The sequence below is a fragment of the Python bivittatus genome, unplaced genomic scaffold (genome assembly GCF_059951505.1).
Source record: "Python bivittatus isolate LINGU-HERP-01145 unplaced genomic scaffold, Pbiv_v1 ctg000350_np1212, whole genome shotgun sequence".
Lineage (NCBI taxonomy): Eukaryota > Metazoa > Chordata > Lepidosauria > Squamata > Pythonidae > Python > Python bivittatus.
In genome coordinates, this window is record NW_028277074.1 from 24670174 (window position 1) to 24697316 (window position 27143).

The following is a 27143-nucleotide window of genomic DNA, read 5'->3' on the forward strand; positions in this document are numbered from 1 at the left end:
CCCTGTGAGACCTTTGTTCCTGCTCTTGGGCAAAGGGAAAAGCTCCATGCCCAGCTAAGAGCAGATCAGGGCAGCAGCAGTGGGAAGAGAAGAATCACTTCAACATCCATGGTAAAAGGTAGTTTCCAGCTGCACCATCCCATCCTTGCCAAGCAGCTGCAGAAGGCCAGTGGGCTGTGCACATTGCTTTCAAAAGTAGGCATAGAGCTGTGAGAGTGAAGGGCCACTGCCAGGAGCACCAGTCCTTCATTACCAGCTGAAAGTTTAACCTCTTTGCCTCACAGTGGAGCAGCTTGGTGGATTATGGCTATCCCAATGCTTCTTAACTGAACTCCCACCTTAGCTTTGGCACCCATGTCTTCCTCCCTCAGCCTGTTATCATTTTATCCAGTGAAGATTTGGTTGCGGTCTGAGTCATGCTCCCATTTTGGGTTCAAGGCCAGTGGAGAGCTTCCAGAAACTTGACTGCACTGAGTCACAAGACAAGCCAGCTAGATTCTGCACGTAATCAGAGGAAATGCACTTGTTCTCCCCCACCATAAACACCTCTGAGCCATGCAGTGACAACCAGCAAGGGACTGGCAATGTAGCCAGAGATGGAGAAGAGCTTGGGCCAGGCTCAGCTGGACTTCTTCTTGGTGGCTGGTCTATGAAGAATGTTCTGCGTGCAGTTTGCATGGGGTACTGACACTATGCAATAAAGCAGGGACACCTCTTTTTTTGTGCGGAGGGATGCACATGTGATAGGAAAGAAAGGGAGTAGGAGGGGTCTAAGGGGAAGGAAGGGCATACGGAAGCAGTAGGCTCTGTATCCAGAGGCAATGGTGTGGCTGACTTACAGAGAGTCTCTGGAAGCTTCCATCTTTTCCCCATCCCTCCCTTTTGAGGGCCCATAATCCCAGGAGCAGAGAATCATAAGAAGGTGTTGCTATTTTGCATGGAGTTTAAAATGCATGGTGATCCAGTGCAAGATTGTGGAGTTAAAAGATGTAAAATACACGGTAAAGGCTTGAATTTCTTATTAAACCAACATACTCATTCTGAAAGGATTGTAACATTAGCACACATATCTTTCCTCACTTCTTGTGAGATAGATACAAAGACTGAGGCATTTGAAAGCTTTTGTATCTATTTCAGTTAAATATATCCTATCGTGTCTTCTAAACCCAATGAATGGTAGCTTAACTGTGGTTTGGAACAAGCAAGTTCAAACCATGAATTACGATGCTGAGTAGTTTCGACAAACTACAATTAAGGTTAGCCACATCTTAAGAGTCGACCACTCTTAATCAAGGATAGAAGGAAAGCAATTGGTTGATCTTCTCCACATGGAAAAACTAGAGTGGAAAGAGAAGCACATGAGCCCTCGGGAGGCTTGGTATTTCTCAAAAGATTATGCATGCTTGAATCTAGCTTTTGCTTCCGCACATCATGTCTATCATCATGAAATAAATTCCAGGACCCTGCATGATCAATTTAAACATATATAGGGAAGTTTTACTTGGACAATGTCTATTGCCTATGCAGTAGGCTGTTCTCCAAAAGTGGTGGGAACCTGAGGTATTCAGTACATGCCACAATAATGTCATGGCATGACATTATTGTGCAGCGTGACATGAAACAGATACACATTTCCCTAGCAGTGCTAGGAATGGAAGTAAGGACATTTCTTGCAGGCAACAGGACAGGTGTTCTATGTTCCATGCAGAGTTCAATGAGCCTAACCACAAGTGGTAAAAGGTCATGTTACATGAAGGAAAGAGGACAGAACTGAGAACATACATGTGGGAACTAATATGACACAAATCTGATTTTTTTTTGACAGGTTCTCTCAAGGCACATTCCTATGAGCAAATATTCAATAAAACTTTATTCATGTTTGGCAGCCAAAGACATAAATGCTGGATTTCCTACCCCATAAGAGCAGGTATGGATCCATCTGGTTTAGTATCATCTAATGTTACTGAAATGGGAGCCTCATCATCCACAATGATTGTGGCACCACACAAACCTGACAGGAAAAATAAAAGTAGGATGACCACCAGAAAAATGCAAACCAGAGCATAATTTCCTGGCAAATATTTTCAATGATCCTTTGCAAACTTTTACATTCCTTGTTAGCAAATAAACATTTAGAGATATCCTGCCAAATCTTCCTGTTTCTAACCTTCCAAGGGATTTGTGAAAGCAAATGGAACCCTTTAATCTGATAAAGTGTAACTAACTCTTACACTACAATTCACTATGTCTTGTGTAAAGAAAGAGTATATCAATGCTGGTGTTTGTAACACATCCATAAACCAGGCCAGGCCTATGCAAGGCAATCTCAGCCCCCTAGCCATATATTACAGCCTGTCAGATGGTTGCTGCGTAACCCCCCCCCATTTTGTTTTGCAGCAAAATCCGTTTTTCTGTGGTCGTTCATATTATGTGAAGTTTGGTCTGAAGGTATTAGAACATTCTTAACTGCCCTTAAACAGATTCCACACGTACCCAACTTCCTCCAGAAGGCTTCTTTATAGTACATCATGCATTTAATAACAGAACCCATGGGGAGGCGCTGGATTAATTGGTTTCTTATTGTTGGCAGTTCTGGCGTGAAATGAATCTTTTCAGTCAATATTGGTGGAATGGCGCTAATGATATACTTGCCCTGTTAAATACAACACAGGCAAACATTGGACACATTTTGAAAACCATTTCTATATTTTAATTTATTTTGATCCTTTTCAGAGTCTCTGGTGTTTCTAAAAGACTTTAAAACAATGAAAATACAATTGCAGTTCAAAGAGCTTCTTCTCCTTCACCTTCTCCTTTACTACAGCTCATTCTGGGATGAACTCATGTCTCTTTCAGGATGTATTTTCCAGAAGATTAATCACAGAAGTCAAAGATTAGCATTTCTTGCAATATGTTAAAGACATATCTACTGTGGCATAAGTACTTCATTCAAATTAGAAATACTGATGTGTATATAGCATGTTACAGCCTTCTAGATACATTCATTCGGTATTTCATTAATCCAATATTTATACTGGCATAAATGAAAGCTACAACTACTGTACTGATAGTCCAGTGATGCAATCAAAACAAGAAAACAAGACACATGGAAGACAGTGAAATGTCAGGAGCCAATTACAGTATCACATGAGAAGAATCTCTTATAAATATATCAGTAAAACCAACTTGAAAAGCTTCTTGAGTAATACGAAATGCAGAGCTACATACAATAGTGGGGCTAATTACATTGGGCTAAAAGCTGTATCAGGCATGTTCCCTTTTAAATGCATACTATTTTAATTTTATTTAATTACCTTATATATCTCATGGTTCAGTGTCTCCACAATGACATTATCACCTGACTGGTCAACGTGGACTACAGGACTCTCAAGTTTTACTTTATCTCCAAGTAGTTCCATTATCTTTTCTGTAATTTGTCCAGAACCTCCAATAAACTTCCTCTCCTAGGAACAACAAACACGTCAGCAAAATGAGAAGACAGTGTTAAGATACATAATTGGTACAGTGTAGCTCAGTTCAGCTTAGAGTAGGCTATCCACTAAGATTTTCAAGTAATCATAACAAATTAATATCGCAAAATATTTTGAGGAACTGGACTGCAAAATAAAAAGGCTTTTGCTAGAGGAATGACATCAAAGAAGTCCCAGCTGACTGAGGGCGGTTACCTTGGGTTTTATCTTTGCTTCTATGTGGTTATGATTGTTTTTTGATATTGGTCTGATTTCACTTTTTTTTTTTAACTTCTTTTCGCCTGACGTTATACACCAACTAAAGTCCTTTGGAAGTGGAGCAGGTTATAAGTATGGTTGGCAAGTAAATAAATAAATGTCAGCTAAATTCATCTACAACTACAAATCAAACTATTCCTGTGAATACTATATTCCTCTCTAGGAATATACATACGTAAGTTAGGCTTCCTTAACTTAGTGATCTGTCAGTGTGATGCGGCTACAATTCCCAGAATACTCAATCAGTATGTTACCCTAACTAGAAATTCTGGAAGTAAAAGTCTCAATACACCTGCAGGGCATCAGGTTGGGGAAGGCTACCTTCGGGTAAAAGGCCATAAATGATGCTGAACATGAAGGAAGAGTTTCATCATGATCACCTCATATAGCTGATGATCTGAAAAATAACCAGGGAAGAAGCTTGCTACAAAAAGACATGCACTGATGTTAGCTCTGATAACTCTGCTTATCAAAAGAGAGATGGGGATAAAACAGAGTGGCATCTGCCCAATCTTGCTGGGTGGCCAGCAAGGTTCATCAGTTGGGGTTCTAAGCACAACCCAGATCCTGATCCTCTAAAACCCAAGTCCAGGAACTATGTCTTATGTTTCTGATGCCTACGTTACTGGAAGGGCAATCCTTCTACAGAAAACCATGTCCTCCTACAGATTTATATCTCCAAGTGTGGGCTGCTAACAATCTGCTACAGTTGCTCTGGCCCTCATAGCAATAAATTGCAGGACAAATTTTGGGGTATGAATTTGGAAGAAACAACACAGGCTTCAGTGTTGTGTTTATCCGAGCTCTCCAACAGGTTTTTAGTTAAAAGAAGAGAAGGTCCGACTGCTTATCAGGAAATACGGTTGTATTGAGCATGGGAAGTAGCTAAAAGAATCATATTGAGAAATTGGAAATGTGTTATTATTCCACATGTCAAGGAATAGTTGTCAAAAATGTGTGATCTATTTTGGAAAAGGCAATATCCTCTATCAATCAAAGGATGCACCAATACGTGTTACCTTGGCAAAGATTTTGTGATATTTCACAATAATATTTTGAATTGATTGTATTATAGTAGGATATTCATTACTAAACAAGTGACTATTGATAAGTATAAAATATATTCCCTTTTCTTTCTTAGTTTGTATTTTTAGTTTGTGTCATGATAAGCACAAAGCTGAACTCCATAAAGCAGAAGACTCAGAACTCTGTGCCCTGAATAATTGCAGCAGGGACAAAATTGACCCTATGGCTACCAAATTGAATGATGGCGCTGGAAGCCCTCCCTCCTTGAACTCTGATTTCTTTGTTTGCTTCTTCCAAGCAGTGGGTGATGGAAAGAAAACTCCTAAATATTTAAAGTCCTTAACTTGTTCAATGTGAATACCAAGTGTTTTCTATTTCTGAAATAAGTTAACATGCCTCTTGGTAAGTATGAGCAACATTTTGGACTGCTTTTTCTCCTTGGGGGGATGCTGGGGGGTTCTCCTCCAATTTTCTACACTAACTTTTTGTTTGTTGATCGCTGAAAAAGAGCAGGAATTGTTCTGCAATGTTCCCTGGTTGGTCACCCAATTTTAAATGAAATTTAAAATTATGGGAGTTTTTACAATGACTTTTGACCAGCAATGAATTTATTATCTCCTAAGTTAGAAGCAGTGTGGTTTGGGGCTGCTGGAAATTATATTCATGAAAATGGGTCCTTCCTGAATTGCATACTTCTTTGTCTGACTCTGAGCATCCTCACAGAGAAGACTCGCTGGCCTAATAAAGATAATGTCTCTCTTATTTTTTAAATTAATTTTCTTATGGCTAAATTGCTCCCGTTGTGTTTTATTTGCTAAATTACCTTCAGTGTTACAGAAGTCTTTCTTGTGAACTCTTATTTCTATAAAACCCATTTACGAAACCGATTTGTTTCACTACATCAATAAGCAGTAGGAACTGAAAGATAAGAAAGCCAGAAGAGGCTAAGAATAAACAATGAGAAAGGTCTATTCCTAACAGGACAACACTTAATCAGGAATTAATGTGCTATAAAATTCTGACAAGCAACAAAAACATCAGCAAGCTCTGTAACAGTCAGAGGCATAATTTAATGGAGCTCATGAGAAAACAGACAGTAGAGAGTAGCATTTCTGCATGTCATTTTACCTAATGCAAGCAAAGAAAAAAAAAGATTTCATTTTAAACAAATGAAATATTAATGCTATTCAGGGTTGGCAGTAGCACTGTCTGTAAAATTCTCATCCTTTTCATTTTCTTATAAATATAGGGACTAAATTGAAGGATATGTCTAAAAGATAGGAACGACAGATGTGGAACAAATTTAATCGGACAAGGCAGAGAAAGTACCGAAAGGCCAAATGACAGGACAAGAGAAGGATTTGGAAAAGGACTCTTTACTGGATATACAAAAGAAGCTGGCTGAGGTTTTAAAAATTAAAAGGGAAATACAAATGATAAACCAAGAGAATGACCTGGAAAATGTTTTCTTACTGGATTTATGAAAGAGGCTTGTTAAAGCCTTGAAGAAAACTGTGTGATGGGACAGAGAAGAAATTAAGAGAAATCAAATCTTATGACAATATTCGAATGAACTAAAGATTAAGACTGTTAGAAGTAAAAGGAAGGAATATGAAGTTGGTTTATTGCATAAGACTTTTTTGCAATGTTCTGGCAATCTTTTATGGACTTTTTGCTGATACCAGGGTCGAAAAGTTGATGTTTTATGGATTTGCTTATAGATTAGGGATGGGATATGGGAGGACGAGATATCTGTTTAACCTTATAGGGGGTGAAGATTTATTAAATTTGTTTATACTTGTTGTGATGAAGGTTGGAAGTCACTTCTTCATAAATTTCTTTTCTTTTTCTTTATTATATTCTTTCTTTTATTTTTCTTCTTCTTTTTCCTATACTTTCTATTCTTTCTTTCCATTCTATTTTCTTTCTCTAAGTTTAGCTCATATTGGTTTTTACTATTGTAATTAAATTTCTTAATAAAAATTATATTTTAAAAAAAGAGATTCTGGTTGTATATGGGATTTTCAAGCATATAGTCACTGGCTAGTAACAACGGCAATTAAACAATGTAATTATTACAGTGCCACAGCCATATTGTACTGAACTTACTATGGGGTGAATGGTAGAAGGGTTGGCATAATATTCATCTAATTTCAGGAGAAATCAACATGCAGCCAATAAATAAAAACTTTATTTAGTTATTCCAGATGGAGGTGTCTGCAGGGGGAAGCCCATGAAACTCAGGATAGCAGCTGCCATCTTGACTTTTTTGATCTCCCACAATGGATACCCGTTTCCAGAACTGAAAAGCTTTTTTTTTTTTTGGTAAAGTATTCTTTGTTATGCTTCAAAACTCTTCCTATTACAAAAATGCAACATCCCATTCATTCATTCTGAACTCTCAAAAGGAAGGACAAATGAATCACTTGCTCTACCTGCCCTCCGTTGGTTACGGAAAAGATCCTGGTGGTTCCTCCACACAGCTTCACATACCACAGGAACCAGAGAGCAGAGACTTCATGTGTCTCTGAAGTGACATTGATGTTGACAAAGACTGTAGCAAAGTCCCTGACAGTTCTGTATACAATCCAAAGGCAGGGACAACATATATTAATTTTATTTTGCTAACAAATGAAATAGAACAGAAAACCACAAAAAGTATATTTCCTGCATTTGACAAGGAGAGATACGTTGCATAAATGACAGTTTCCTTTACCCATTACTTGTGTAATGTGTAATTGTGTAATGGACACTTCAAGATTTATTGCTGTTATTATATCCCCAGATGTTCCCATGCTACTAAACGTAAAAGGATCCAAGGCTTCTCTTTGTTGAGCCTTAGAGACATTTAAATTGCAAAAGCACAGAACACCATGCAGGCCTGGGTGGCATCTCCTCTAAACAGATGATTTACGTAGTAGCAAGAACCCAGAAACAATGGATTCTGCATACATATTCAGTAGCTGAAATACTCAATGTTCTTTGCTTTGGGGAACATTCTGTTTTATACTTGGTACCATTATTCTTCTTTTTCCAAATGAAGTCTTATTAAGCTTATCATGAATATCATTAACATGTGAAAACAATTCTTGGCTTTTTCTTTAACGGGCAAAAGAATGCCAGTAAGAAGTCTGCCATTTTCCTTGCTGAGAATGCCCAATGTGAGTAATGCGACACAGCCCCATGCTATAAGCTTTCTGGATCTCTTAAAAACCAAGTGGCCGGACTTCACAGTGAAATTTTGGAAATGAGGCAGGGAAGGGTTAGTAGTGAACTGACCCTGATCAGGAAACCTCAGGCTATTATGAACTGAATACACAACCAGGTTTAATATTTATTCTAGTCCCGTCCACTTCTTGGTCTCAATGACTTTTTGAACACATCTCTATCATGCCATTCAAAGGTCAAGTACAGCCTTCACCCCTCACCAAAAGCTCAACAACCTAATTTAGATCAATCCTCCAAATGTGATTATGACTGTTGATGATAAATTGCTAGTTTTCATTTTCATTCTGTTTTCTTTTCCTAGCTTTACCAGGTTGCAAGATGAAAAGGAGATATCAGCTTACAGTTCTTGACTCTCTAATAAAAATGTGTGAGTACATTCAGACCCCATAATGGAAAGCGCACAATGTGGGAAATGTAGCTTTTTATTTCTACTTTGAGCATGTTTCAAAGTCCTCAAGACTACAGCCTGGAGAAACACTCAGTTTTTGCAAGCACTATCTTTTCCCTTCTTCACATCATCCACAATTTGGAATCTTTTGGCAAAACAAAATACAGATCATGGAAGAAAATGAAAAACCACATGTGACTATCAGGGGAAGGCTGCCTCAGATAGAGCATGTCTCCTCCATGCTGAGAAAAGTGAAGCGTTTCAGAACAAAAACTTAATCCTCCTATTTTACAAAGGACCATAGAGTGGATATGTACAGAATGTGCAGAGCACCAGTACAAGTTATTAAGTAATACTGATATTTCCAATCAAAGGTTTGGCATTAGCAAGAGCAGTCTTAAACTCAGTAGCTAGATGGGTATATACGAAATCCAATCTCTTTTACTGAATAAAGCTATATTACAAGTTAGTAAGTACTGTTTCGTTAATCAGGGGTTTTCTTTCTTCAAAGGAAGACCAATACAGTTCCAATGTTATCATTAGTGCTTTTTTGCTTTTTGTTTCTTAGTATTTCTATAACCACACAAGCCCTACTTATGCATTCAACTGAAGATGTGCAGGCTTCATTTAACCTGGAAGTAGTCTGGAGGTTGAGTCATGGCAACTGGACTTCTTTTCTTTTTGGTTAGAGACGTTTTGCTACTTGTCCAACCAGCTTCCTCAGTCTAAAAAAGTTGGTTAGGGGGACCCCATAAAAGTCTTCCAGGGTGGCTGTGTTTCTTACTAGCATGATAGGCTTGTTGAAGGGACAATAGGAGATGTGATTAGTAGAGTCTTTGAGATGTAGATGCCTTACTCCTAATCCCTTACTCATCCCAGGGGGATGTTAAGTGTTGCCTTCCTGCTGAACTTTTGAACTGTTCTTAATCTTCCTGGGGACTGTTGAAAGGGCAGCCTGGAAAATGGGAGACAAGTTGTGTCTGAGGCCTCCACCTCTATTGAGGGAAGAATTTTCCACTTTGGCATAAATGGATTCCTTCACTCCTCTCTCAAACCACCTATCTTCTCTGTCCAAAATGTGAACATTATTGTTCTCAGATGACTGTCCTTTTTCTTTTAGATGAAGGTAAACTGCTGATTCTGGCCTTTGTTGTTGCTCTTCCTGTGCTGGGCCATCCTCTTGTGTAAAGGCTGTTTGGTTTCCCCAGTGTAGAGCTGTGAGCATTCCTCACTGCACTGGATTGCATATACTACATTGCTCTTCTTATGTTTTGGTGTTCAACGAGCCTATCATGCTAGTAAGAAACACAGCCACCCTGGAAGACTTTTATGGGGTCCCCCTAACCAACGTTTTTAAACTGAAGAAGCTGCTTGGACAAGTAGCGAAACGTCTCTAACCAAAAAGAAAAGAAGTCCAGTTGCCATGACTCAACCTCCAGACAATTCCACCTGGATGACTGAGAATCTTCATAAACAATCTGGAAGTAGAGCTGACAAGTGTGGGAATGCTAAGCTCGTCTGATTTTCCCCAACCTCCATTTAAATCTATATATGTTCGTTCTAACATACGATTGGAGATAAGGTTCTTATACAATTGGTTATCTCCCACTTGAGAAAAAAGAGAACATGGATAATCCAATGAAGCATGTAGTACAGTACAGTACAGTACAGTACAGTACAGTACAGTACAGGCATATAGTAATAATATTTCAACCAAAGTTGGATCGCTTACTTTGTCCAGCAATGTCTGTCAATGAACTGTTTCATAGTAATTTTGTCCCACTCTTTGGCATGTGGTGCATCCCATGGTGCTTCAGCAGGAATCTAAAAATAAACAAAGTGTTGCAAATATAACATAGTTTGTTTATTTGCTCATTGGGATCAGAACTGATTTTATTTTCATGTATTAATAGCCTTAACCCATTGTCCTTGCAATATGGTCATGAAAATAAAACAAGCACAATCATGTTGCAAAATTAAATTGGCCTTGTTTTTTTTTTAAAATGGACATGAGAGAGAGAAAGAGAGAGAGAAAGAGAGAGAGAGAATTAATTCCTTCCTTCCTTCCTTCCTTCCTTCCTTCCTTCCTTCCTTCCTTCCTTCCTTCCTTCCTTCCTTCCTTCCTTCCTTCCTTCCTTATATATATATATTTCAAGTGTAATCCACACTTGTAAGCAGCTTGTTCATGAGTGCGACTGCTTTGCTTAGCGATGGAGTTGCTGGTCCCAATTGTGGTCACTAATGAGGACTACCTATTTAATCATCTAACAAGCTTCCTATTTAAAAAGTAAAAGAATGAAAGTGCTATATCCTGCAGGGAAGGAAAGACTGATGTATGTCTCTGACATTTTTTTTTTCCAGAAATTTGTATGGCACACTGTAATATGCCTGTTAAACAAGCCCCTTTCACTTTACAATCAGAGATTTCAATATTTACATTATAGTTTGGTAAAAGTATTTCTGCTTCTTGAATACTTTTTGTCATTATACTGCGATTTAATAATTTTCCATGTAAGCTTTGATGAAACATTGCAAATTTTTATTTATTGCCCCAGTCAGTTGCATATATGTTCATTATTCCCAATATACCTCTTTTCCCAGTTTATCTACTGTTCTCCAGAAATTGTTGTAATCCAGATATATGAAAGGGTTCCACGAGGAAGGAAAGATATCATGCATTATATGGGGTTTTCCCTAAAAAAGAAGAAATTAACAAGATGTAAAAGAATAGTCAATGTTTTCCTCTGATATTAGTCTTAAGTCTCCATATGTAATAATTACTGTGTAATTATAGTAATTGCAGTCAAATGTCTATTAGAAATATATTCGGTAGCATTGAATATGCAAATCTAGAACTGAATAACACTTGCATACTAAAAAAGATGAAATGCAAATCTTGGCTTCTTCATTATCTTTCTTTTCCATATTGAGAAATACAAATTTAAGCTAAAGCACAAAAAAACCCTTCAACATCAGATTCTTCTTTTTACTGGTGTCTTTTTAATTACTTTCAGTTTATCAGTTTGCTTATGTATTGGTCTTGGAGGGAGGGACATAAATTGGGAAAAAAGCATCTAACTTCACATTGTTGTTATAGGAATTAAAATAAGAGTGGCCCTTTGAATGTTACCTTGAGCTTTAGAGAAAATCAGTGCATTACTTTAGCTGGAAACAAATAAATAGCTATCAAACTATTTTAGTTGAAACATGAATCATATAATCATGATGTTTTCCTTTGTGATCACACATATATGTACATTATAGAAAGTAGACTTTGCCATCCCCACCCAACAATTACTAGGGAATTGGAGGGGGAAGATCATCCTACATTTGCTGTTGAGTAGAAAGGAGCAAAGGAATGGTCAGAAATACAAATGGCTTGAGACAGAACTGCTGAAAAGCAAAGCAGAGTTGTCTCTGAAGATTAGCCAGTTGCATAAGAGAAGTTACTTTCCTGATGAATTTAAATCTTTTTGTAAAATCTAAGCAGAATTTCTGTCTTTCTTTTCTTCTCTCTGTACTTTCCAGTTTACTTTCTTCATCCATTTTTTTTCTCCTTTCCTCTTCTTTTCTCTTCCTTTTTCAGGGCAACTCCCTTTTACTTTTTTCCTTCCTTCCTTCCTTCCTTCCTTCCTTCCTTCCTTCCTTCCTTCCTTCCTTCCTTCCTTCCTTCCTTCCTTCCTTCCTTCCTTCCTTCCTTCCTCTCTCTTTCTGTCTTTTCTTCTCCCTTCTCCTTTTGCTTTGCTGTTTCTGCTGGAAGATGCAAGGCAAAAGTGACCATGTGTACTTGGCTGCGTGTGAGCAATATGTCCATAAATATGACAGAGAATATTTGTTACATGAAAATGGTACATCAACTGATTTTATTTTATAGGCAATTGAATTTAATAATACTAATTTCAGGGAGCTTACTCTGCCATATTTGGGAATGTGACACACTCAGACAGATATACATCCATACACATATATGACACATGACCACATTTGTTGGGGGGAAGATGGTTCTCCACAACTGGCTCTATCTCGAGTTGGCAACTAATTATATACAGAACTCAGCAATTCAGAACTGGAGCATTCTGTCCCCTTCTGGATTATGCCAGGCCTCCTCTAAATCATGACATTTGGAGTGTAGTTTGATGACTTCCAAAAGTTAATCCTCTAAACTGGAAGTAGTTCCTGATGTTCCAGGGATTCTCTAGCCCCGAAATAGTCATGTATGCCCAGAACGGATGAGTTATGTAAATACCTATTGGCAACCCTATGTTGACCTGATACAAAGTTGCACAGCACAGGATTTTTGTTTATAATTTTCTTCTAGCTTCTTTCTTTGCTGAAGGAATTGAATTAAATGTGTGGCTGTCTTCCTTTCAGATAAAGAGATACTCAAATGATGTTCCTTTGAAACAAAGGCTGTGCTGGAGGCTGCTTCTCTCATGTGGTCAGAATCCTTTAAAGAGTGGTCATCACCACACTGGAAGATAATATAAGAGCCATTCCAACATCCTTATGACATAAAAGTTCACCCAGCAGAGCAGAAGGGTATTCTAACTAGGGAAGCTGACAAATATTGCATAAACTATGCCAAAAGTCCATTTTCTCTTTACTCTATGTCTATCTTTTTTTATTAGGTGAATGTCTAACAGCTATAAGATTTTTATAGATGCTCATATAATTCATTTTGTTCAAATGTGAACACTTTTCTCCTGAGACAAGTTCAGCTGCACGCAGGGACTAGAAATCCATCAAAACTCTGCCTTCACTCGTAACATCAATCTAGCTTAGCCTTTCCCAAACCAGTGCTTTCCAGAAATGTTGGAGTATAATTCCCATCATAGTGAAAATTATAATCCAACAGATCTGTCATAGCTGCATAAATGTATTAGCAAAATAAATAAGGATCCACTTATTCTAAGGAGATAAAGATTATTGGTAGAACCTTCATATAGGCTTTTATTCAAAGTAGTTCGGTCACTTTTAGATATTCATCCAGCTGGAATAAGCAACAACTAATACTATTAATACAAACAAGTCTCCTGATTATATTTTAGCCCATAATGAGTTTAACCAATGGTGGTATCTATCATGTTGCAGTTAAGTAGAATTACTGTATCTGGCCTGCAAAAATCTGGAAGAATTTTCTGTATCTTTTCAATGCCGTCAAGTGGTCTTCTGGATTTTTACAGCCCAGATACAAGAGCCCTAATTTAACCCCTCTGCCTTTTTCTCCTCACAAATAAGTCTATGAGCCCCAATTCATAATGGGATCATGTATACAGGATGAGTCTTAACTTTGACTATGGTTGCTCGTGAGGGACACTAATCACACAACAGAAATCCAGATCAGCGACTATCAAAATATAATATTTTATCAGAAATGGCCTATTTCAACATAGTTTCTTTTGTTAAAACACCAGTGCATCCCTTCCACACTGTTTATTATCATTCCGTATCACAGGAAGCTAAATACAACATACAATCAGAATAAATGAAGTCCTGCCTAGGACCTAGATCCCCTACAACATAATCCATTCATTTATGTATAATGTTTCCAGAAGTAATCAGAGCAAATAAAATTCTTACCTTTGTATATAGGAGGGTAGCCTCACGTACATTCACTTTGTAAGTTTCTATGCCAAGTTCTTTAGCCAGTCGCAGGATCCGATTCTGTGTAGGTCCCACATAGGCTCCACCAACATCTACATACTTCACTTGGTGGTTCTGTCAAAACAAGAAACATCAGAAGAAATAATAATATATAAGTGATGTTCCAACAGCAGAAAAAGAACAAAAATGCTTAAGTTTATTAGTTTAAAAAATAGCTGAAAGTTACATCTAATTCACACTGGACAGTCTTCAAAGCATGACCTGTGTTCCATATTATTAAATTAACTTAACCATATGGTTAAATGCCCCCAGGTCCTGCTTTGCTGCCTCATTATGGAAGGGGTGTTCCTGGGAGAGATGAGCGAAGAACGTTGGGAGTGTATACCAAGAGTATATGTTTCCAGCAGGGTCACCCAAGGAGTGAAGGTCACCCCAGCTGGCCAGGTAAAGCAGGTAGGCACTATATTGGGCAGCAGCGAATATAGGAAGATGCTGGAGGCAGACAATCACTTTACTGACCACGGTAAAGGCATCAATTCATACTGTGTGGGAGAAGGCAATGGTAATGGTACTCCTGTCTTTTTCCCAAGGAAACCACATACATAAAAAATATAAAATGGTTGATGATATAGTGCCAGATGACTGGACCCTCAGATCAGATGGCATTCAACATACTACCCGAGGAAGAGCTAAGGATCTTTCGGAGTACTAATGGTGTTTATGACATGGCTAGATAAAGCCTTTGGGACATCTAGTTGCTGAGGTTGCCATATAGGAAAAGAAAATCTGAACCTGCAAAGATAGAATTACAGTACAGGTAGTCCTCACTTACCAACAGTAATTGTGACTGGGAATTCTGTCACTAAGTCGCTAAGTAGTGATTATGCCAACTTACAACCACAGTTCTGGTAGTCCCAGTTGCTGTTGTGAGGTGAATCCTGCATGCGCAGAGTCCCGCAGTCATGTGATCACCATTTGCAACTTCTTGCTGGCTTCCCCATTCCAACACCATTTGTCAAAAGCCGACAATGAAGGTCACAAATGGCAATCACGTGACCGTGGGATCTTGCAACATCATAATTACAAGCTGGTTTCCAAATGCCCGAGTAGGGATCACATGACCATGGGGATGCTGCAACAGCTGCAACTACAAGGACCAGATGTAAGTAATTTTGAATGGTCACTGAACGAGTGGATGTTAAATAAGGACTACTTGTAGGAACATGGAATATAAGAAGCATGAACACAGGAGAGCTCAGCATAGTAAAAGATGACTGAAGCAACTACAAATTGACATCTTAGGCATCAATGAATTGAGATGGACCGGAACTGGACACTTTCAGATCACACTGTTCACATGAAAAACAAAGGAGCAGCAGCATTGCTGTTATAGTAAGGAAGAGTATAGCAAGAATAGTACTTGGCTACAATGAACTCAATGACCAAATAATATTGATTAGACTTTGTAGACAACCCTTTAATATGACAATCATTCAAGTTTATGCTTCAACAACTAATGCAGAAGAAGATGAGGTTTACAAGTTTTATGATCAATTTGAAATCGACAGAAGATCAAGCAAGATGTGCTGCTTGTGATTGGAGACTAGAATGCCAAAGTTCGAAACATTAAAGAGGGAAATGTAGGTGGATTGAATGGCTTAGGAAACTGAAATGAAGCAGGAGACCAACTTACAGATTTCTGCTACTCCAATAATTTCTTCATAACTAATACAGTGGTACCTCTACTTACGAACGCCCCTACTTACGAATTTTTCGAGATACGATCAGCTCCGGCCCCAAAAATTTACCTCTACTTACGAACTCGCCTCGACTTACGAACCGGATCCGCGGCCATTTTCCACCCGTTCCACGTGGTCCGCGGCCATTTTCCCGCCCATTCCACGTGGTCTGCGGCCATTTTTCCGCCCGTACCACGTTGTCCGCGGCCATTTTTCCGCCCATCCCACGTGGTCCGTGGCTATTTTCCGCCCATCCCACGTGGTCCGCGGCCATTTCTACGCCCATTCCACGTGGTCCGTGGCCATTTTTCTGCCCGTTCCACGTGGTCCGTGGCCATTTTTCTGCCCGTTCCACGTGGTCCACGGCCATTTTTCCGCCCGTTCCACATGGTCCACGGCCATTTACCTGCCCCTGACACATGGTCCACGGCCATTTTTCCGCCCTGCCGTGTGGTCAGTGGCCGTTTTTCTGCCCCTGACGCATGGTCCACGGACGCCGGAATGGATTAACAGTAATTACATTGGACCTTATGGGAAAATTTACTTCGACTTGCGACCAACTCGACTTGCGATCAGAGTCACGGAACAGATTAAGTTCGTAAGTAGAGGTACCACTGTACTGTCTTCAAACAAAATGATGCCTGTATAATTGGATATCACGAGATGGAATATATAGAAATCAGATTGACTATATTATTGCTAAAATGAGGTGGAGGAGCTCAATTATAGCATCAAAGACACGGCCAGGTACTGACTGTGGAACAAATCACAAACTACTCATGTGTAAGCTCCAAGAAGAATAAGAAAGCCAGTCAGTTTCCACAATATGATCTTGAATACATACCCACCATTTTCAAGAGGAATCTGAATCATCAAGAATCACTTTGAAGTGCTGAACTCCATTGACAGAGAACCTGAGGAATTACGGAATAAACTTAAAGAAGTTATTAAGGATGTATGTGAAAAGAGACTGCCAAAAATTAAGCAAGAGAAGAAAGCAAACTGGATAAAAGAACAAACTATGGAAATTGCCTAGAAGAGAAGAGAAGGCCAGAGCCAAGCCAGACAAAAATCTCAGGAAGGGACTTAACAAAGAGTTTCCAAGAGCTGTTAGAAGAGACAAGAAGCAGTATTACAACATCTGTAGGATGGAAACTGACATGGAAAAACAAGGAAAGTCGTTCAAAAGATCTCTGAACTCAGAACCTCAAATTGGTATGCTGAAGGACTCCAATGGACAGATAGTACCCAATTCAAAGGAGATCAAACAAAAAAGGAAGGAATATACAGAAATACTGTGCAGTAGAGAAGTCAACATCCAAGATACCTTAGCAGATATTCCTTACTTACAAGAACTTTTAGAACTAGAAGATGAAGTTAGATCAGAACTCTGGTCATTACCAAGTCGGAAGGCTACAGGAACTGACCAAATATCCACTGAAATATGGCAAGCAACAGAAGAAGAATCAGTCAAGGTTCTAACTAAGCTATGCCAGAAAATCTGGAAAATGACATAGCATGCAACAGATTGGAAGAGGTCAATCTACATTCCAATAACTAAAAGAGCAGACTTAACGGAGTGTGCAAACTATTGCACAATATTCTTATTTTCACATGCTAGAAAAATAATGCTTAAGATCATCCAATGCAGGTTAGAGCCTACATGGAAAAAGAGATGCCATATGTTCAAGCAAGCTTCAGAAAAGGCCAAGGAACATGAAATGTTATTGCTGATGCACACTAGTTAATTAAGAACACCAAAGAATATCAAAAAGAAGTCATGATGTACTTCATTGATTATCGAAAGGCCTTTGATTGTGCTGATCACATCAAGCTGTGGAAAGTGCTCAGAAAAATGGGAATCCTAGAACATCTTATTGTCCTCATAAGAAACTTACACTGAATTCTGATTCTGAATATATATTAAGGGAAGCAGGATTTGAAGATGATGAGCATGGTTTTAGGAAGAAACATCAATAACCTGTGCCATATTGATGACAATACCCTGACAGCCAAAAATCCAAAGGATGTGCAAGCTCTAGTAATAAAACTTAAGGAGCAAACTGAAAAAATGGGACTAAAATTAAATATAAAGAAGACCAAACTAATGACAGCAGGTAAAACAACAAGCCTTAGAATTGGCAATGAAAATATCAAAGTGGTGGATAGCTTCTGCCTTGTAGGCTCAAACATCAATAGTAAAAGAACCAGTGGTCAAGAAATATGCCGCAGATTAGCACTTGGCAAAGCAAACATGAAGGCTTTGGAAAAGGTATTCAAATGCTATGATGCGTCTATACCTACAAAGAACAGAATAGTGCAAGCCATGGTATTCCCTGTGACACTCTATGGAAGCAAAAGCTGGACTTAGAAGAAGCAAGATAGGAGGTGTAGTGATGGTTTTGAACTTAGGGTTGGAGAAGACTCTTGAGAATACTGTAGACAGCCAAGAAAACAAAGCAATGGATCATCGAACAAATCAACCCAAAGTTCTCACTCAAGGCACAAATGATCAAACTCAAATATCCTACTTTGGACACATTATGCAAAGACATAGACCTTTGGAGAAGGCTCTAATGCTGGGAAAGGTGGAAGGAAAGATAAGAAGAGGACAACCAGCAGCCAGGTGAACAGATGAAGTTACGGTACTGATGAGTGCACCAATAGAAATGCTGAAGGACCAGGTTAGGGACAGGTCATCACAGAGAAAATCTATCTATGTGGTCTCTAAGAGTTGACAATTATTTGATGGCACATAATCATAAATCATATAGTTAAATAGAACTTTCCCAGGAATTAGCATCTCCTTCCAAAAAACGTAGCGATTAGTGTTTGTACATTTGTTTAAAAAAGTTACTTACCCTAACGGTGAAAGTCCGTCCCCCAACTCTGTCACGAGCTTCTAAAACCACTACACTAAGTCCAGATTCAAACAACAATTTAGCTGCTGACATGCCTAAAACAAAAATAAAATAATTTTGTCATTTGTTTTATTGTCAAGAATATCACCTTAAACATTTATTAACAGATAAGCAGAACTTTCAAATTCAATATACCACTAATATCCAATCTGTGGTACACTGATATAAGACAATGTTTTGCTTATACATTTCAATTTTTTTAATCTTTTCAACTTAAAGATTTCTACTGTTTTTAAATACAGGTAGTCCTTGTTTAGCAACCACAATTGGGACCAGCAAGGCAGTAGTTAAGCAAAGTGGTTGCTAAGTGAAACATCATGATTTTATGATTTTACTTCACCTTTCCTTTGCTTTACAGACCTGTGAAGGTCATAAATCCAAGGGCTGGTTGCAAAGTTACTTTTTCATCACTGTCGTAACTGAATGGTCACTAAATGAGTCAGTCACTAAATGAGGACTACCTGTACAGCATATTAAAGCCTGAATACATATGAACATTTTATTAATGTATTTATTTATTTAACCAATTTATCTACTCATAGGCAGGTTTCATATATTAAAATAGCAATAATTACATTTTAAAATTTCAATAACAAAATTATAAGCAGTCAAATTATTTATATATACAGAATTATATATACACCCAGAATATACATAAATAATATATATATATTATATGTATGTATGTATGTATGTATGTATGTATATACATTTCCTTTTATTTTTCTCACGGCTTTAATTTCGTGGGCATACTCTCTTTCTTCACTTTGCACAATGTTGCTTACTCGAAAAGGTATCATGTGATGGTTATATGTGTACACATGAAAGTTATAAAATCTATGCTTCAAGAAAGTATGGTTTAACAAGAACAATCAACAGAAGTCTCAAACATCTTGCTTTTAAAATGGAACTAAATTAGGGTCCCAACCTCAGCAAAGTCAACATTTTAAATGACTTATCGCCCCATTCAGAGACCAACTTCTCCCTGCATCAGCTCTCTCCACCATACTGTTGTTTTATACAGCCACTCCTTCTTTAGTGACCATTCTCAAATATGGTAATAATAAACCTAACCCCCAAAAAATCATTTTCCGATCAACGCGCACACTTACAACCAAATTTTTGTGCCTGACAGCAATACACACCAGAGTGAGAATAGCACTGGCGTTGCTGCATAAGAGAACTTTATCTAAATGAGGTGATCAACCAGCGATTTTTGCAGTCTCTCTCAATCTCAGTCACATAGTTCGCTTAGCGATTTCACTTCCGAATTAGGGAATGAATTGCAGTTGCTAACAAGGAGAGGGTGTACAACTCTAGAGATCATGGGGGTGGGGAAAATCTCTAAAATCCATATTATATAAGAACATGGCATTCAAATTATTTTGTGCTCATATTTTAATCCATCAGACATCAAATTACCTATCCAAACATACTAGTTTTGCAATGAGGAACTAACATACAAAGCATTTCCACATATACCCCATACATACATACATACATACATACATACATACGTATCTGGGTGGATATATGTCCTATGAAGAATTGATACAGTTAATATCTGTCCTCACTTGAGAATGAGACAGTTATAGAGATTTGTGGAATACAATATCAACAGAATAATTAAATGAGAAATAAATTACAAAAAGTTATATTTTATAATAGGTTTAGAGCATGTTCAACAAAGACAGGAAAACTGGTTCAAATTCTTTGGGAGTAACTGAAAACAGTGCTGAAAACAATGATAGGAAAAATAAGGTTTTGGCTATCAACATATCTGCTGGTAAAATAGAAGATATCATGTACTTTAGGAGAATTTCTTAGCAATTAAAAATATATCCAAACTCCTAACAATTAGAGGAAGGAAGCAGGGTTATTTTCAACCTTCTTTACAGCAATGGAAACATGATCCAGCCCTTGGCTCTTTTTGCTAGCTACTAGCACTGAGGAAGGATGGAAAAAAGTCTTTGGAGCTGTGTGTCTGGCCTAGATTTAAAACCCTGGAGAAGATCTCAGAATCATCCTATACAACACAGCATACAACAACAGCATGGAGGAAAATATCTGTATTTTCACCCATCACCTATTTCCCTCTATTCCACGCTCTCATTAGGACTTGGTAACTCCAGGAGGTGGAGTTAGGGTCTGGGAGAAGAGGTGAGAGAGCTTCAACCTTTTATCCCAGGGCTGAACTGTGCCACTACATACATACATACATACGTACATGCATACGTTTATTGATTGATTGATTGATTGATTGATTGATTGATTGATTATATTTATGTGCCACCCATCTCACAGAAACGTGACTCTCAGCAGTGACATATTCAGATTGTCAGCACTGTTGTGTGGAATTCAGCTATATTCCTTTGTTCTTTCCAATGTAACTCAAATTTTCAAGAGTCTTTATGCATTTATAATTTATTTGACACTTCAATGCCTCCAGAAGAAATTAGGACCCTTTTTCCATTATGTCAGTGAGTCATTCCTACTACAAACTTCACTAATTTTCAAGCTCTTAACATATTGTAGCTTTATTATTTGTTCAGCCTAAATAAGACAAAGCCCCTTTAACAGTCTCCTCAGGAGCTGAGGCAAAACAAAACTGTGCCCTAAATTAATTTTACCATACTATTAAAATCAGAGGGTGGAAAGAGACCGGTTAAGCCAGTAAAGCTCAATTCACTATTCGTGACTTCTAATTAAAGCATCATTAGCAAATAGGTATCTGGTCTCTGCTTCAAAATCTCCAGCAACAGGGATCTCATCACTTCCCTCACTAATTGCTAAAGTCTACACTGTTGAACTTTCTTACAACTTGGATGGTTTTCCTACAGTCAGCAGAAGCCTTCTTTCCTATAACTTAAGGTTATTTCACATTCTATACTTTGGGTAGATAAATTTATTTGTTACATCTATATATTGTGCCTTTCCTCCAGGAGCTCACACTCCTGTGGGGTGGACTGGACTAAGATATAGTGACTGGCCAAAATTCACCTAATGTCAGGCTTCATGCCAGACTTTGGCATTAAATCACAGCTGTCTAGACCTTAGCTGTTGTTCAGCACTTGACTTGGCAGAGGACTTACAGACATGACTGAGTTGGAATAGTTTTATTGAAGGTAGGAATGAAGTCTTAACACAGTAGTTGATTGCCCACTGCAGAGCAAAGAAAATTAGAGCTTTAATATATATATCTATGCTCCTGAATTCAAACTCTAGTACTCTTTTTCATAGTACCCTTCCAAATTCATGGATACTTGGTTGGTCTTTTGATAGCCTTGGGAGGCAGTGGTGATATATTTATCTAACAGTTCTTTCTAGCCTGGGGACTTTTGGTTCCTGCCTTGCCAGCCATGACACTAAGCAAGTATCAAAGGCTGAATCTCCCAGATCCTAGCTTAACACCTTAACCACTGCATCACAAAAAGAGGCTTTGCCTTTTTTTTTTTTTTGCTGATACTCCTTCAAGTATCTGACTAGTACTCCCATAACTTCATTCACTCATATTTTCTCAAAGCTAAATAGACTCATTTATCTCAATTTCTTCTTACAGGACTCTTTTTTTTTTTTCAGTTTCCTGAGTACTCCTTCCTCTTTCAATTCTTCTTAAAGTATGTCCAGAATAGAATACAGTCCTCATCTGGTTTAACCCATGAAGGATTACTTCCATCGATTTGCAAACAATACTCCTATTCATGCAGGCTAAAACTTCATTTCTCTTTTTGGCAGCTATGTCAAACTCAAACAGCATCTTAAAATGTTACATCATTTTAAGAGCCCTCACATTATTCATATGAAAATACATGATAGAATGATCAAATCACTTTCAAAACTAGGCTTCTACTATCAAATACAGACATTTTAAAAATCAGTAGGTAATTTGTATTCAGTGCTACTTCCCTAAATATTCAGCTTGTGTTCCACTACAATTCAAGTTCCTTTTCACATGTACAGTTCCTAAGTATCCTCATCCTATTCTTCTCCATTTGATTAGATGTGTGCATTTTATTTCATTCTTCCATTTCAATTGCTACTGTTCATTCTGAATGAGTTGCATCCTGTAACTACTGTTTTCCAATTATGATCTCACTAAGTCTCAGTTGTATCTAATATATCATATTTATTTTCTTCTATTAACAGTTCAAAGTTTTTTTAATATAACTTATTTCAATATTCAAAGCATTAGCACATAGACAACAAAGGTCATGAACTTTATGAAACAAAGTTCTTCCTGATTTTCACTGAGCACTGTAATATCAGGCTAAAGTTTCCAAAGTGCTCTTAGCAGCTGTTTAACAATTGTGACTAGTAGTCAGATGTTGAGAATTAATCTGTTTGAAAGTAAGGTCAGAATCACAACATTTGCAAATGCTATAAAAGTTATTAAGTCTATGAAAAATGGTGTCATGTACAAAAACAAACGAAAAAGAACTATTCATTTGGGCTGCACTTTGTAGCAATCCCAAATTGAGTGGATTTCCCTTAGATAAATACATTTGGGCCTTTATTATGACCTTGTTTTAAACATTGTGCATAGATTGTAAATGTAATGTGTTCCATGGGCAAGGAACCTACTATATGCAATTTGGGGTCCTGTTGCAACCCTTTCCCCCAAATTTATTCATATTAATTAAATAATAAATATTTTTTCTTATACATTATATATGTGGAATACTATCCCAATATTATCCAAGGAAGCCAAGGTTTAAGTAAGAATTTTTTATCCTTTTGATAGATAAGACTTCAAATTCTTAGCATGACAAACAGATTGGAAGAAAAAAAAAAATAAAGGAAAAGCCCACCAGATTTCAACCAATTTTAAGCATTACTAACAACAAACTTAATTATCAGTTCTAAAAAAAGAAAGGAGGTACCTTGATTTGCCTAGGGAGGAATTCATTTCTTTATACCACTTTTTCAGTCTATTGCTAATTAGCAAGATAAACAGGAACTAAAAGAACTCATGAATATGAATCATACTTTTCAGGAGATGATGCTTAATAGAGGGTATTAAAACATTATCAGGTGATTAAAGCATTGCCTGGCTAGCAGACCCTCAGCAATAGGTACTGAAAAATCTCTTACAGTCTTGTCTTTTTCTTACTCCCAGGCCACAACTGTTGCTTAATGTTTTACTTTTGTACTTCTTGAATGTCTCAAAGCACTCAGAGCAAAGTAAATGGCAGTGCAAGCTGGTCATCAATGTATCTATTACATTAAAGATCTACCATAGCAATGCACTTTTACTGTGATTTACTTATCCTGCTTCACTAATGGGAAATCTAATTACTTCTGTGCTCCACAGAGAAATGACATCTGGCAGTAGCCATCTTCATCTCAGCTCTCATTAGTCAAATAGGAATCTCTTGTGCAGAGAAGTTAATGCAGAGCTGCCAAAATAAGCCAGATAACATTTCTTCTATGCCCTTAGGGATAAATGTTCCAGCCCATGATTTCCTTTTCCAATATACAGTTGACTTTTACTGCTATTTTGTTAACAACAACAAATAACCCAAGTACGCTAGCCTGGTTCTTTTCCCAAGATTTCTTCAGGCATCAGCCCAGTTCTCAATACCTCCTTATTCTCAGAATTATAATTCCCAAGAGCATATTATGCATGAGGACTTAAGGATGCTGTGAAGAACACAGTGACTATCTGCAGAACTTTTGTGTAATATGGCATAATTACCGACTGCCTAGTGCAGCAACCATTCATGATGGTGCTGAAAAAATAACTGTGTGACCAAGGCGTGCATTTACAACTTTCACAGAGTCTCTCTCTGTCACGTGTTCACCATTACAGTCAGTTAGTACGTGTTGTCCTATGCCTGATCCATTTTTTTTTCTTTTTCCTTCCTCACAGAGCAAAGAGATTGCTGAAACAAGTGATCACTTCCTGAGCTGCTTTTCTCTGCAGTGGTTCCCCAAAAAGTGCTAACCTCAAGTTAACAAGCTCAGCTCCCTGACCCAGCAGCTGCCTGTAACTGACAAATCTTTAATCACTTTCACACCTTTGGCTTTTGTTTGCCTCCTAAATTGCTAGGAGCTCTGAGCACATTAGGCAAACAGCTGGCACTAGGGCATTCCTTTCAATGTGTATTCCTCACTGTGTCCCTGCATACTCTCTTGTAATCCCTTCCTCTCCAATGAATGCAAATGCAAACATTAATTCGCTTCTTGCTAATTATCCCAGTGCCAGGGTGAACACTCAAAGGGGCAGGGGAGTGGGAAAAAGAAAAGCTGAAATAAAATCATAAGCACTGTCACAGTCATGTGATTTTCCACTTAGTGACTACATCATTTAGTGACTCAATTGCCAGTCCTAATTGTGGTTTCTAAATGAAGACTACCTGTATAAACAGTCACAAAGTTAAACAAGTATAGAGTATATAATTATTTCAGAAGAGATTGTTGCTTATCACACAGCAATAAATCAGGGCCAAACTAGATTTGATCTTTAACATGCACACTTCAAAAACTGTGAGGGAGTGATTATTAAACCTCTTTTCTACCTGTGGCAATCCTAATGGCACTCTTCCTGGTGATAATTGGCATTTAGTAACATACAAACATACATTTGACAAGAGTTTTGGCTTGGACATGAAGTGGCCACTGATAAATAGACGGGATTATAAACTTAGTAAACATAGACATAAGATAAGGCTTTCCAAACACTTGGGGCAGGGTTTAGGCCCATATATGTTATTATACTGAAATTATTTCCTTCCCACATTTCCAGTTCTGAGGATAGTACTGCAAGCAGTAGACATCACGAAGAAAAACCACATACACTAAGAAACATCAAATAACAGCAAATGTAAATCAAATCTTTAAAACAGAAGAATAAATAGTTTCAATTTCTTTCTTTAGCTGCTTACTACATCTTTTTGTAACAACTATGATATTGGTATTTAAAGATTGACAATAAACGTCAGAAGGCTGATAATAATAATAATAAAAATCTTTATACTTGTTTATCTGCCTCTGACAAGTCCCTTAAAAACTCCAAATGTGATTATTTTTCTTATTTGTGGAGGTAAAAGAAAACAAGGAGCTGTGCTAATAGCTTATACAACAATGTGGGAAACTAGGACTTTTGGTTTCTAATAAGGAATTATATTGCAGGTAGTCCTCGCTTAGCAGCCACAATTGGGACTGGCAACATGGTCACTAAGCAATGCGGTTGCTAAGTAGAAAACATATGACCACAACTGGGCTTACGACCTTACCCCTTACCTTATCCCTTCAGTCATTAAGTGAAGCGACACAGTTGCTAAGTGAAAAATCACATCATGGTGACGATTTTACTTCTGCTTTCCATTCTATACAGTATTAATACTACTTGTCGCAAGTGAAAATGTGCACCGGTTGTGAAGTACTTGATCACAATCACATGACTGAGGGATGCTGCAACAGTTGTAAATGTGAGGATTGGTCACAATGTTTTTTTTTTTTTAGCACTGTCATAACTTCAAATGGCCACTACATGAGGCACTCAGTAAGCAAGGACTACCTATATTAAAATATATTATTGAAGCTAGCTGGTTCTTTATGTCTGGCTTAGTGTGCTATGAAACTCATAAACTAACCCACAATTGTAGGCTTTCTGCAAATATCAACTTCCTTTCAGAGTATATTTCTTAGCTTACCTAAAGTCAAATAGGTTTGATCTGAAATGAACAGATTTGAAATGAACACAAGATTCCAGTCATAAATATTTAACTGTCTACTTTAATCCTATTTGTTTAAGCCTTAGATCCAAGTTTTACTGAAGTATATCCAATATTTGATACATTGGCTGTTGAAATCAAAAAGATTGCTTTTCCTATGCTCTGGGCAGAAGCAAAACCTGTCCCCAAAACTATCCTGTAAACCATCAATAAATATGTGCAATACTAATGGGCAACTATCAGATATATGCAGATGTGTTTCCTGTGATCATCCCCAGACACATCAATACTTTCTGGAATAAAAATAATTCTCTTTCTCCTTAACCATTTTGGCCTTTGGTAGAGAAAGATGGCAGGAACCACTTTTATTTCTCACTGTCACCAGCAAATCTGAGTAGCCACTTGCCTTGACAGCAGGATGCCTTTGAATAGAGCAGTAAGTGGTTATTTGGAACATCAAAGTTGTCTTCATCAAATGAAAGGATTATCAATACTAATTATGAACACAGCTGAGAGTTTGTGTACCTGAGACTGACTGAGAGAGATATGAATTCAAAGTTCTTTTTGATGTTTCCAACCCCTAGTGCACAGAAAAGATCACAGCATCTTGGCCATTATCAAAATTGCCTATGATTGAACTCAGATCCTTCTTCACTAGCATTAGTCAAAAAGTATCTTTATTAGGTTCCTCTCTACCTGAGACAAGGGCTAGTTCTTAGATATTAAGCGCAGCAGAGAAGGAGAAAGAGGGGGAACTAAAGGAACGTTATTAGGAAATACATTTGAATACATCTTCTGCAATAATAAAAATG

The 27143-nt window shown here is 37.8% G+C and overlaps 1 protein-coding gene and 1 long non-coding RNA gene across 4 annotated transcripts in view; one reads left to right on the forward strand and one right to left on the reverse strand.

Moving 5' to 3' along the window:
• Positions 1-27143, reverse strand: part of LOC103052968 (amine oxidase [flavin-containing] A-like) — a 47379-nt gene that overhangs the window by 10924 nt on the left and 9312 nt on the right. For 2 of the 3 annotated variants that reach the window (XM_088144742.1, XM_088144743.1), the window contains 8 exons: positions 18596-18690; positions 13972-14109; positions 10981-11085; positions 10124-10215; positions 7211-7352; positions 3315-3464; positions 2494-2653; positions 1915-2011 (listed from right to left, as the gene is read on the reverse strand). In XM_088144742.1, the coding sequence (XP_088000868.1) occupies positions 1915-2011; positions 2494-2653; positions 3315-3464; positions 7211-7352; positions 10124-10215; positions 10981-11085; positions 13972-14109; positions 18596-18690 (979 nt within the window). The remainder of the gene's footprint in view (positions 1-1914; positions 2012-2493; positions 2654-3314; positions 3465-7210; positions 7353-10123; positions 10216-10980; positions 11086-13971; positions 14110-18595; positions 18691-27143) is intronic. The other variant, XM_088144744.1, reaches the window with a different exon arrangement.
• Positions 26-6585, forward strand: LOC148215145 (uncharacterized). Its single transcript, XR_015796811.1, has 4 exons — positions 26-118; positions 1826-1927; positions 4891-5177; positions 6025-6585. It is a non-coding gene; the product is annotated as an uncharacterized LOC148215145 (long non-coding RNA).